Consider the following 13,812-nt stretch of genomic DNA (forward strand, 5'->3'; position numbering starts at 1 on the left):
TTAGTGCGGAACTAGCAGCAGTTATTTGATTGAACAGTTTCAACTTCAGAAGTAACAACAAAGCAAAACAGGTCAAGATGGGCCAGTTTTCACCGAGTTCGTGTGAAAGATGTTCTATTATATTCTTACCGATTTTGAAACTCGGTCACACAAGTAATAAAAAAAGAGAAAAATGATTGCGAATATTTCAGCTCTGGTATTGAGCTGATGTAACTAATTTCAGAAACATTCGACAACAATAATTGTACAAGAGCTTCAAGTTTAGCTTATCCTTTTCTACTTTGAAAGTGATAGAACTTAATCTGTGAGGTCATTTGACATGGGATGAGGATTCACAATTTGGCCTCTAGCGGAAGGAAGTTTGGGTCCACGGAGACAACAACCTAGAGAAATTATATTATTAAATTTTGTTCCAGAATAGTCACTAAACAACTAAACAAAAAAAATAAAAAATAGCAATGTATTTGTTATGTAAATACCTTCCCGACACTTTTGCCCGAATGGAGATACTCAACAGCGTCAGTAACAGAATGCAGACCTATGAATCTCTTTGGATCAATAGCAATCTGTATGAAGAAACGAGAGAGATTAAGGAATAGAAACGTTGAAAGCATGGAAACTGCTCAGTATAGTTATTAGCACATTCATATAAATATCCCGTTAATAACGAGAATTTTATTGATCATTGATATGGATGGAATGTGTATGAATAACCTTTAGCTTTCCCGTAGAGTGAAGATCAAATAGCTTGTCAAGATGTTCTTGCCACAAGTGACCATATTGCACCAGGAAAAAGCCAGACTGAAAATTTTGAATGACGTATGAATAAGTAAATCACAAAAATAAAATGGAACTTTGCATGCGAGCTTGTAAGTTTTGGAACGAAAAGCGTTCACTTTAGAACAATTAAACAAGTGAATATGAGTTGGCCATACCACTTGTACAAAATTTTAAATATTTTGGTTAAAAATTCAAACAGTGTATGGGAAACTGTTTGTATAAATTTATTGGGGTATCAAGATATAGTTATGGGAACAATTAATTGTCCTTTTAACATCTCATTACTTCGTGCTATGAAGGATTCAGATTTAAAGGTTCAACTTTTCTACCAAGAAATTGTTCCACTCCAGAATGAGATGGATAATAAAGCTGCGAAATTTACAGCACTGATTAACAATGGAATTAGAAATCAGCAAAAAAAAAAGGGCAGCCTATATTGCTACATACCACAGTTTGGCTCTTTGCTAAGAGCTTCTCACATAGGCCAGGGTATTTTGATGGTGTCCAACCCTTTTCTCCTTGATACTGGAATGAATGCACATAACAAACGAAATCAATATTGTTCATTAACAATACATTTCTTAAGAGGTCAGAAACAACTTACTGCAATCTATAATTAAGCACCACTACTATCGAGGGACTAAAACAGGGTAATAGCTTCATACATTCTTCCAACAGTCTTCAACAGATAAATGGGACAAGCAGACTAAAAGTAAAAAGAATTCGATATTACAAGTAATATAGCCAAGCTAACATCTAAATTTCATTCCAGACATCTCAGACGGGTTATAGAATTTCATGTTCCTTTTAATTTGTGACTTTGATAAGAAAAGGTTAAAATCTAATTTTCACTATACTTGATGAGGATAAAATCCAAGGTTTTGAAGTTTTGAAGTTTGTTATAGTCGCAGTGAAATTTTCAGGAGTGCTGTAAAGGATAAAAATTGTGGCATGATACGAAAAAAGAAAAACCTGAGAAATCATGCCAATAATAATGAGTCGTCCGTGAACTGCCAAAGCATTCAAGCACAAGTTTAACATGTCACCGCCAACAGACTCATAGATGATGTCAATACCTTTGGGGAACTCTTCCCTCAGAACCTGCAAAATTAAGTGAAAATTTTAACATGTTCATTGGAAGCAGTTTACGTAATTTACTTCAATAAAAACTAGAGGCGCAATAGAATCAACAAAATAAAGATGCCCATTTGCACTTAAATTGTGGTCCTGATTTGAACAGTGATGATTCATTAAATATTTAATTTATGGTGCTTAATTGGCCGTCAGTATGTAAAGGATCGTCTTCTCCATCGCAGTCCAGTCCATTCAGTTATTGATCATTGTTCTTTAGCAATTAGAACCCGTTAGGCCATGTCCAGCAAGTTGCACAACTTCTATTAGCAAATGTAATTAGATAATATTGTAAGGTTTGCCTATTTGATAGAGCACATTTGTGTAAAGAATGTTGATAGATATTCAATGATGCAAATTGCTCAACAGAGATATTGAGATATTTCTTCCTACAGAGGTTTATTTCATATTTCAACTTTTCTTTCACTAGAATAAGATAAATAATTTCTTCTGGAGTTCAAAGATTTTCTTTTCATATTTTAGGCTCATTGGGTTGTTATTCACGTATATGCCATCATACATGGGCTTTACTCCCTTGATGTTAGCTTTACTGCCTTGATGCGTTTTTCCATACGAAATTGGACTTGTATGACATAAAAGGACTATAAAAGAAGGAACAGAATTTGAGGTGTATCAATACTGGATAGTCAATAGTATCAGGGATATTCTGGGAAGTGGGTGAAAAATTTCATTAAATAAAATAGAAGAGATAATATAAGCAGTCCCCATAAAAGAATAGAATTAGAATCATTTGTAAGAAACTAAACAACATCTTGTTGGATATTTCAATTAGTTACATGCATAAAGGACCAGAAAACGTTTGTCATAATGTAATTGTGTTGATTTCAACGAATGCTCATTTTTAGGGTCTAACTATATACATGCATGCATCTCTTAAGGAGCCAACGATCAGAGAACCATCTGAATGGTTAATTAGATTACAAAAGATAATATTTTAACTTGTCCATTTTAATAAGAATCACAACAAAAGTAGTTATGGTTAGCAGAACTCTCAAAAGAATCAGAGCATTTAAAACATACAGATTTTATATCTTCATTACGATAGTCTATGACTCTGTCAACTCCCAACTCCTTCAGAAGCTTGGCCTTTGCCCCACTTCCACAAGTTGCAACAACCTTATTTCCTGCTAATTTTGCCACCTGCACAATAATCCAAATTTAGAGGTCAGGCAAAGAAATTTTCATGCAGAGAAATTATATAGAAGTTTAGACTACAAAATCTATATTAAAGCAGCTACCAAGCTACATACGCAAATGCTTGGAAAAAAGAAAGAATAAAATAATGTATCCTTGATAAATGTATACCAATATAAAACGAGTGTGAAACACAGACTGAAAGATACAAAATCCGCAGAAGTTTTTGCAAAACATTAATCTGTTTGTCCAGCTTTGGCCTACTACAACTACAGAGTATCAACAAACTTTCAATTTGTTGGAACAAATAGTTTCTGAAAACATATGCACAAATGCATATGGTTGAGAAAATGGCACGGGATTTATGAAGTACCTGAACAGCAAATTGCCCAGTTCCTCCAGCCGCGGCAGTTACAAGGACCACTTTTCCAGATTCCATCTGTCCTGCCTTTTCAATGTACAAAAAGAAACTAGGGTCAGAACAAGCCAATTGAAAATACACTGAAACCAAATATAAGATTCAAATAAAGTAAATAATAAAAGAACTTGAGTACATTGATATGAAAGATGAACAGAGAAGAAACAAGGATGCCTCTGAACAGAAGGAGAAAATCTTATATTAGTTAACCTTTTCTAGAGCAATTGAGGCTGTTAACCCTGATGTAAGCATGGCCACAACTTCAGGATCTGGTCTAGGCACCGGAAGGGCATGTTTTGAAGGAATCTAATCAAAGTAACAAGACATCATCAATAACTTACATTGTCATAAGAATCACCTCAGTATCACCGTCTCTTGTGATTCAATAAATACGTAGTGCATGGAAACTCCAATGGTTATCCAATTAATATAAAAAATATTAACGTTATGTTAAGCATTGCCCACCATTATGAATTCAGCATAGCCTCCAAAAGTCATGAATGCACAAGGCATACCAATTTTCAAGTCAGTGACAGAGTCCCCAACTGCTGCAATTATTCCTACAGCCTAAAATATAACAAAAAAATTTACACATATAAGTAGCAGTCCACTGCATCAATTGTTATACTACATATCTTGATATCAACAACATGAGGATATTTCTATACCTCAAACCCTGCATCAAATGGAAGACGAGAAGCAGTATCATTGTTGTTTCCATCAAAATAGCGGCCTGAGCTAAAATTTACCTACATTGTTCACACTTGTTAGAATTATAGATTATATATTAAAATATATGTTATAGATAATTAAAGGTTATAACACTTGAAAAACAGTGTAGCACGAAGAAGCTTTATAAAAAAAAAAAAAAAAAACTAACATTACTCAATATAGATACTTTGCATTTTTCTAAGTCATTGACATCAAACAAGTATAGATTAAAAACTGAGGACCTGATATCATGAGACTCCACATGTTATCCACGAACACACACCACAAACATGATAAATTAATGATGTTTTAACATACTTGAAGAGTTGTAACATACTTCAACAATAAATAACAGTGCCTTGTTTTATCCTAGATGTACAGAAAAGTCGTGAGTTTATTAGATTAGTGTGTATTTTATGGTAAGCCGTGCAGTTTCTGACTTGAACGTGCGTGCATGTGTTGAGCTAATGTATAATTCTTCAGTTGACAAGTTCTACAGTGAAGGTTGTATCTTTTTCAAAAATCGAGGCTGTTCTTCAGCAAGTTGGGGCACGGACATGTCTCTTAAGAGAGACAATTGAGAAAGAAAGAAAAAAGAAAACTAAACAATATGCGTACACAAGTCCTCTTATAAAGATATCTGAACTTACATCACTAGCATTCACACCGGCATAAATAATCTTAACAAGAACATGCTTCGGTTTGATAGGTAATTTCAGTGGTGTTCTCACAATGCTTGTTGCATTGCGAAAGTTATGAGACAAGGTGTGGACAACTCTGCAAGCAATAAAGCATCTTTCAATTAATTAAATTGTGGGAAGAAATAGTCATCAGATCCGTCAATTAAAAGATATACCCTTTCTAGCACTATTGAAATAGAAAATAAACATCCTCCGGACGCAGTATATTTTAACAAGAGAGACAGAGTGCAAATACATACATTTTCTCAAAACTCTCAGGAAGTTTAATTGATGGAGCTTTATAATCGGATCTTCTCTTGAAACGAGAGGAACGTACTATGTACTTTGCTTCTTCAGATGGTGTGGGCCAGTATTCCAGACCCCGACGATTTGTAATCCATAGGCAATGACCAGCTTTACTTTCATCGGTAATGAGCTCAAAAGCACCTTGAGAGGTTAAAATGCTTTCATATTAAAATGCTTTCATATTAAAATTCATGTGTACATAAGAAACAATGACTATCAATGTTATCGACTCAATTGACAATCTCATAACATGCATGAAATATCGACCAAAAATTATTAACGGTACAATTTTCAAACAAAATAGAATTATAGATAGATACAAAATATGTAGCACTAAACCCAAATAATATTTTTACAAGAAACTTAAAACCTAATCAAACGAGGAAATAGATTACAATAATTTGGAATTAAGCCTAATTCAATCCTAAAAACCAACTTATGAGGTGATATTTGCACTTCCCCATCTCACTAAATTACACTCTATTAGTATATCACTGGTCAATGTTAACACAGCCTCATGTCAAAGATTAGATATATTGAATAGAAAGTTTGATAAACTAGACATTTGTGTGTAGGCTGATAATTGTCCAATAACAGGTGGCCATAAAAGTTTAACAACCGAAAAAAGATGCAAAGAGGGATAGCCGGAAATCGAACTAAGACACAATTTCCAAACAAAACTTTGCATTGGTGAATAATGGAACTACTATAATATTTATATTATAATGGGATAATGTATTTCATTTAGGTTATTTTATTTTCATTATTTTTAATTTCTTCAAGTACTACTAATATAATTACAACTTGTTCTGTGCTTTATTATTTTGTCATGTATTCAATTAATTAAATTAGTTAAATAAAAAAGCTAAAAAATAAATCATTAAATTATAACAGAATAAAAATTATATATTACTTTACTTTAAAAAATTAATAATACGTTTAAATAAATAATAAAGACAAATTAAAAAAAAAAGTTTACAATGAAAAAAAATCAAAACTGAAGTTTCCATGTCTCTCACGACTTCACATTAAAAAAAATCTAAAGTCGTGCTCCTAATACGACTTCATATCAATCATATAAAAAAAAACTAAAGTTGTCAATGTTGTTAAAACTTATCTAAAAAAGAAAAGTAGAAGTCGTCACACCAATGACGTGACGACTTCTTCCTGACAAGTGTCCTGAAGTCATCATCTCACTTACGACTTTAACCAATCTCATAATAATTTTAAAAACAGATCCCTGTGCACAAATTAAAAAACAAATTGAACAATTTCCGTAAATTATCATAAATTAACATGGTGAAGAGTCATGTCTATGATTCCCCTTGTGTGTGTGTTACATATAATATAGTGTAGCATAACATTACATAAAGATGCATATAAAATATATCTAACATAAATAATAGAAAGTAATTTATAATGATCATGATTTATAGAATAGAAATTATATATTTGTTGTGTTTTATGAATTTGTATACATTTCTAAATATATATCTTATACATATCGTATCATATATTTTTTAAATAATTGTACTGAATATTGTGTTGGAGCTTCAACAACAGACCATATGTATATACCACAAACACAATGACACATCAATACTTTGAAGAGAGAGAACACATCCTATTTGATCATTAATCAGGACAAATGAAGCCTGAAGGGTAGAATGCACTTTAGAAAGGTTGGCTGAACAAATTCTGGTAACTGGTTGGACAATGTGTGGCCAAATCTAGAAAGAAGAAAAGACAGCATGTCAAATGGAAGAAAGAATAGCCAGAAACATAGTTGAATGTGCCCTGATTTATCTACAGAAGCTGAAAATTTGCTAGGAGCTTGAGATAGTGTTCTGGCACAAGGAGACTCTGAGGATGGTGCAAATTCCAGTACTGGTCAATCTAAACACACAGACATTGATAACGTGGATAGGGACGGCTCTAGTCACAAAAAATGGCATTGTTTTGATGATATGTTTTAAAGATAGGATTTTAAGTAGAGAAAGAAGAAAAGAGAAACAGAGACTTGGAATAATATTGTCTTTATATATTGATATGATAAAAAATACAAAGCACTAAACCCTAGTCATATTAGTGCTAGGGTCATTATTATTCAGTTAAAAGAACAAGTTAGGAATAAAAAAGTTTAACACAATGCAGAATTTACTCTCAAAATACTGTCCAAAATACTTATAAAATACTTAGATACAATAATAATGGTGTGAGATCATTTCTAGATATGTTTAATAGAAGTGATGCACTTAAGCATGTTAAATTATTTAAAGAGGTGTGCATGCAATGCAGCAGTTACAAATTTGTGATTTAGAAAGCTACGAAGTTAAGTAACAATGCGCCCACTCCCTTTTGTTCAAGCCACATGAGAGAACAATGAAATTTATAGACTTACCTTTCACCACCATTTCCATAGGTACAAAGCCCCCCATCAAGTTGATGAATTTGGGATCTATCTTTAATCCCATGTCAGTTTCAACAAACTGCACCAAACTTTCAACATTATAGCTCATTTTAACAGAGTTACAATAAATTTGGTTCTGAAAATCAAAACACATTTAACACACGTTGGTCTGAAAGGCAATGGTCCTAGTTCGAACCAAGATTTCAAGTTTGAGAGTCTTGAACAGAAGAAAAGAAAAAACAACTGTTGGGAACCTTTACTTCCCCTAAGTAAGTCCTCGTAACTCGGCTCGAATTAGTTGGGACTTGAGACTTGGGACCCAAAATAGCTTTTGAATACTACGGTCCAGAAACAAAAATTAACGAACCACATTAATGATTTAACAAAACCAATACCGAGGAGTACTACTCTATTCTCCATCTCACAAGGGATTGTTTTCAAAAAAATTCTAGTGAATTTCAATAAAGTATCTAATATTTCTCACATTAATTAGAGATATAGTCAAATTATAATATAAGTAAGAGTAAATCTCACTTTTTTTAAATTGAGTTACCCTTAAGGTCAACTTTCTAAGATGGTACTAAAGTTTATCCTAGTAAGGTTTATTACACCTATCATGCCATATATTAGTGTGTCAATCTCGAATCACTCACAAATATCTAATTTTGTGCTCAAAATGTCTAATCGTCGACACAAGGTATGTTGAAGATTACATATTAACTAAAAATAAGGTCAATTTATAATATATAGGTAGATACAAACCTCATCTTACAAGCCAATTTTGTAAGATTAAGTTAGTCTTAAAATCCACTTTCTAAGAATTTTCATAGATTGAAGAATTATAATATAACCAAGAACGCCCATTCTTCAAAGTCAATCTTACCTCAGGGCAAAGCACATTGACTCGAATTCCTTGACGTTTGTATAGACGAAGTGCTCTAGAAAACATAACAACACCACCTGCAGAAGTATATTTTAACATTTTAGGAAGCAATATAGTAACTTAGTTTACATAAATTCTATAGATGGAGATTTGAAACCATTATTTAAATCTCATTGAAAAGCTATATTATATGTTTTTATCTTTATTTGAAGTTTTTTAAATATATGTTAAGCCACAACAAAGAGATGTCACTATCAGTAACTGTTTCCGTTTTGTATTTTTGGGACATATAAGAAGTTTTATTTGCGGGGCAGAAGGAGGTGCAACTCAGAGGATCAGAAGATAATCACAAAATTTCATGATTTGGATAACAGCAAACCTCATACTTAATAAGTGGTCGATGTATATAAAAACTTGTGTTTAGCCGCTCTATGAATAGCTCAGTTTTAGGGTATCAGATAACAATGCCTAGTCAAGTCACTACCGCTGATAGCTGTAAACAGATATCACAATTCAAGATATAATCTTCACAGTTCGTCTAGCTAGTTAGGTAATCTCGTATAACTCTCTATATACATTCAATAATAGTTCCTCAGTTTTCTCTCAAATATCTCAGAATTGATTCTCCACAATAGCAGATCTAAAATATAGACTAAGGTAACACTGGCTGTTGCTTGACCCCTACTTTAAGCTAAATGGTCATCCACAAGTATGAATGCTCATGTTGTTAACAGCTTCACTTAAGTTGAATTGAATAGGTCTTTAAGTTCTTTTGTGCCACAAATTGATTTTTTTAAATTTGTTTTCAAGGAGTGTACCCTGATCAAAGCTGGTAAATAACAAACCTTTAGAGCCACTGTAGATTGGGTCAAAGAACATTGGATAAAGACCAGAAGCAGAACCCAAGTTGATAATCACACCAGGTCTTTTGGCAGCTTCCATGGCTTGAATCTATTAAAAGGAAAGTAATGAATTCCAACAATAAACAATGGGTTTGGCCCCTTTTTTCTCATTTAAACAAAAAATGGTGAACTCTAGTATGTGAACTATAATGTGATTATGCGAGAGCAAGTTATAATATTTGTCATTTAGATCGTGAAACAACTTTCTTTTCACAGCATAAAGCAAATATTAGTCCAAGGATATTGGATAAACCAGGTCACTTATCAAGCTTACCGCAAGGCGAGTGGAATCAATAACAGCAGTGAAATTCACATTAACAGTGTGCCTCCATGTTCGAGTGCCATCTGTTTGATCACTGCGGAATGGTGTATAATTACCAATCCCCGCACTGTTAATACAAATGTCTAGACCTCGATATGTCGAGAAGTGCTTTTGAAATGCAGCAGCTAAATCCCCTGTAAGTTATTATGAATTAATATACATTTATGTACTAAAGATAATCTAAACAGCAAATACTTTTAATGATTTATATGTGTGTATGTGTGCGTAGGTAGATGCCACCTCATAAATGTTGGAACTTAGAAATTGGAACTTTGAACACAGAATTCATTTACAGGTTATGAAACTTTATCATATGCTTTCTGTCATACGAGTCTCTACTACATATTTTCATGTTTAAGTGGTGTTACTTCACTACACCAAATGGAAACACTAAATTCCATTGAAGAACAAAGGAAGATTTGATAAGCATCTTAAAAAGAGCCTATAAGAAGAGAATTCCAACTTCCAGCACGCAGAAGCCTGGTGAATGGCTTGCTAATAGAAAATAACCCACTTACTTGCATTAGTCACATCACATTTCACAAACATTGCAGAGGGAAATTCCAACTTCGAATGAAACTTGGTGTTAATTTTCTCAACGAGACTTGCAACTTGTCTTCCATTTGCTTCAGAGAAATCCACAATAGTGATAAATACACCCTTCTCTGCAAGAGCTAAGGCAAGACCCTTGCCTGTACAAAAACCAGAAACACAGAATCACACCACACGCTAAAATGGTAAAAGTGAATCACGTTATACAAACTAAACTTCATTGAGCGTACATTTTGGTTGCAGAAGCATCAAAATCTCGTGACTTGCTATCTTTCTTAAAGCTTAACATGGTTCTAGCCTCTTTCAAAATTGATTTTAGATGGTGGATAAATAAATTTTAATTCATAAAAAAATTATAGTATTTATGAAAAAAAAAAAAATCTAAACAAACTAATTGTTACGTATAAAGACAGAACAACAGGATTGAGTAAGTAATTCAATTCATATGGCTGTTTGAACTTGCGCTCTGTAGTTTCCTACGTTTTCTCTTCCCAATTAAACAACTACCGATTCTTTATGAAATGGCACCAATGAACGAAGTGCTGTGCTTACGCAACAAACTCTCATAGTGAAGGAATCAGATCCTAAATTCGAAAGAGCGTCAACACATTTAACAGTTTGTGTTAATTAAATTCAGGAGTGGCAAAATTTTCGAACAAAGCTCGCTAAATCGGTTCCTAAAGTCAACTAAAGCTTATTTTTTAATATTTGAATTCGATAATTTCGAAGTGGAAGAGAAGAGTGATAGATAAGATTATGAATAACATAAGAGAAGAAGGAGTTACCGATTCCAGAGGCACCACCAGTGACTAGTGCTGACAAACCAGGTTTGATCTCCATTGCTATGGTTACTCTTCTGCAGGTACGGTCGGTTGTCACAAAAATTACGAGATTGATTGGTGATACAAATAAACGATATATGATACTATATATGGTAATAGATTTTGTCAAAAACACGTCAACAGTTCAATTATATCAGAGATGTTTAGAAAAGCATTTTATAAAAATAAATAAAGATGGAAAAATGAAAAAGGTTTTTTTTTTTTTGAGTTAATTAATTAGCTACCTTTACTAATTTATAGAAATTTTTTATTTCAAATTTTCTAAACATAATATTTATGTTATATTAATTAATTTACCTTAAGAAGAAATTTATTTTTTTCTAGAATATTTATGGAGAAATTTACAATAAAACAAATTATATGTAGACTTTGTAAGAAATAATAAAATAAAGAAATGTATTTAAATGGTAGTTGTAGATATGACCGAGAATTTTATCACTTTAAAAATTTTACCCAAGGATAAATCACTATCAAGCACGATTTTAAATAATAGAAGTCTTTCCATACAAGAATTTGAAACTGATCGTTTTTTTTTCACCCTATAGAAGTCAGGCTTCCATACCTGGTTTTTTATTTTTATTTTTTTGAATGGAGGTCGTACTTTGCTAAAAGACTTCTAATTCTTCTATATATAAAAGTTGAGCTTTTTGTGCATATTTCATGTTTTATGTATTATATATATATATATATGTGTGTGTGTGTGTGTGTGTGTGTGTGTGTGTGTGTGTGTGTGTGTGTGTGTGTGTGTGTGTGTGTGTGTGTGTGTGTGTGGTGTGTGTGTGTGTGTGTGTGTGTGTGTGTGTGTGTGTGTGTGTGTGTGTGTGTGTGTGTGTGTGTGTGTGTGTGTGTGTGTGTGTGTGTGTGTGTGTGTGTGTGTGTGTGTGTGTGTGTGGTGTGTGTGTGTGTGTGTGTGTGTGTGTGTGTGTGTGTGTGTGTGTGTGTGTGTGTGTGTGTGTGTGTGTGTGTGTGTGTGTGTGTGTGGTGTGTGTGTGTGTGTGTGTGTGTGTGTGTGTGTGTGTGGTGTGTGTGTGTGTGTGTGTGTGTGTGTGTGTGTGTGTGTGTGTGTGTGTGTGTGTGTGTGTGTGTGTGTGTGTGTGTGGTGTGTGTGTGTGTGTGTGTGTGTGTGTGTGTGTGTGTGTGTGTGTGTGTGTGTGTGTGTGTGTGTGTGTGTGTGTGTGTGTGTGTGTGTGTGTGTGTGTGTGTGTGTGTGTGTGTGTGTGTGTGTGTGTGTGTGGTGTGTGTGTGTGGTGGTGTGTGTGTGGTGTGGTGTGTGTGTGTGTGTGTGTGTGTGTGTGTGTGTGTGTGTGTGTGTGTGTAAAAGAGACAAAAACCCAATTGTCTATTAAATAATTATCTTTCTTGAAAATCACGATAGACCACAACTTGTAAATTTGATGCATTATGTCATAGTTTCAAGTGTTGCTTTTAGAAATTTCAACTACACTAGGTTAAACCGAAAGAAGCATTGTTAAAATCATTATCTTAAACACTTACTAAAATGAAAAATATTTATCTTTTGCATGCTTACTCTCAATTTCTTACTCTTAGTTTATTGCTCTTATTATTTCACTCAAAGACTCTCACTAGTCTCTTGTCCTTGATATTCAAGGGTTAGTTTCTTGTCCTTAATCTCTAATTCAAAACATACAATCACTTGTTTCAATATAATATAGGGTTTATGTTCTCCAAATGTATCATCATTCCTTCTATTTTTTCAAATGTTAATTCCATTTATATGTTAGTCTATTTTGTTTTCTTATTTATCTAATATAGAATTATTTATTTATTTCAATGATCAAAAATATAAATTTTGATTTCTAGATTGATCTCTAAATAATTAATTAGAGACTAATTTAATGTTCAATTCATTTGGAAGCCAAAATCTAGGTAGCTAATGTTAGTGACCAATTTAGAGACCAATTCATAATAGAAACTATTTTAGTTACCAATTTAAAAACCAATTATAATTTTTTGAAACTAGTTTAGTTATCAATAATTTTTAGTTTATAAATTAATATCTAAATTGATTACTATAATAACTAATTATTTTTTGTCACTAAATTTAGTCATTATTTAAGTTTTTTCTTATAGTGCAAATTGGGAAGGAAGAGAAATCAATACTAAAGGTATGTGCAAGTCTTTTGACAACCAACTAAACTATGTAAGTAATTATTTAGTTAACTAGCCATAAATGTGATTTCACAACCACCTAAATAATCATTTTTCAAAACCAAGCGCCAATTTTATCATTTTAAATCATAAATTATTATAATTAAAATTGTATAGCATGACTTACCATTTTCTGCTTATAGTGTTTTGCTTCCACCTTGCCACGAGTTCCTGTTAGTAGGCACCATCCCAAACACCATAATGCCCAAATCATCTGTCTACTTGAAAAGCATGAATCAATTGAAAAACAAAAACAACTTGCTTCCCCTTTCTTTTCACTCCATGACACACTTCCAAATATATTCAGGGTTTTGTAAACTAAACACTTTAATGTAAATGATTTTGAATAATTGATTTCAATAAAAATGATTTTGAATAATTGAAATTTAATCAGAACAAAGATATTAGAGTGTTTATCCAAATTAATCTTATTCCCGTAGTAAAAGTTGAAACGAGTTCAACGGTGTAAAACCTACCAGACTTTCACTCGATACACTATGTTATGGAAAAGGAAAACATGGTACAAATACAAAATTGAAAATATCTTGTAT

At 32.8% G+C, this 13,812-nt stretch overlaps 1 protein-coding gene across 1 annotated transcript; it reads right to left on the bottom strand.

Moving 5' to 3' along the window:
* Nucleotides 1–11,194, bottom strand: LOC114178745 (prostaglandin reductase-3). The gene is made up of 18 exons (XM_028064810.1): nucleotides 11,036–11,194; nucleotides 10,217–10,390; nucleotides 9,651–9,832; nucleotides 9,320–9,425; nucleotides 8,475–8,551; nucleotides 7,583–7,670; nucleotides 5,136–5,322; nucleotides 4,846–4,972; nucleotides 4,153–4,233; nucleotides 3,950–4,051; nucleotides 3,695–3,790; nucleotides 3,440–3,514; nucleotides 2,953–3,072; nucleotides 1,753–1,881; nucleotides 1,228–1,305; nucleotides 715–801; nucleotides 480–566; nucleotides 1–383 (listed from the first exon to the last, which is right to left on the bottom strand). Exons 1-18 carry the CDS (start codon nucleotides 11,088–11,090, stop codon nucleotides 333–335), a joined length of 1,902 nt encoding a protein of 633 aa, XP_027920611.1. The 5' UTR covers nucleotides 11,091–11,194; the 3' UTR covers nucleotides 1–332.
* Between the last annotated feature and the right edge of the window lie 2,618 nt (nucleotides 11,195–13,812).

This window comes from Vigna unguiculata, chromosome 3, assembly GCF_004118075.2.
Source record: "Vigna unguiculata cultivar IT97K-499-35 chromosome 3, ASM411807v1, whole genome shotgun sequence".
NCBI lineage: Eukaryota > Viridiplantae > Streptophyta > Magnoliopsida > Fabales > Fabaceae > Vigna > Vigna unguiculata.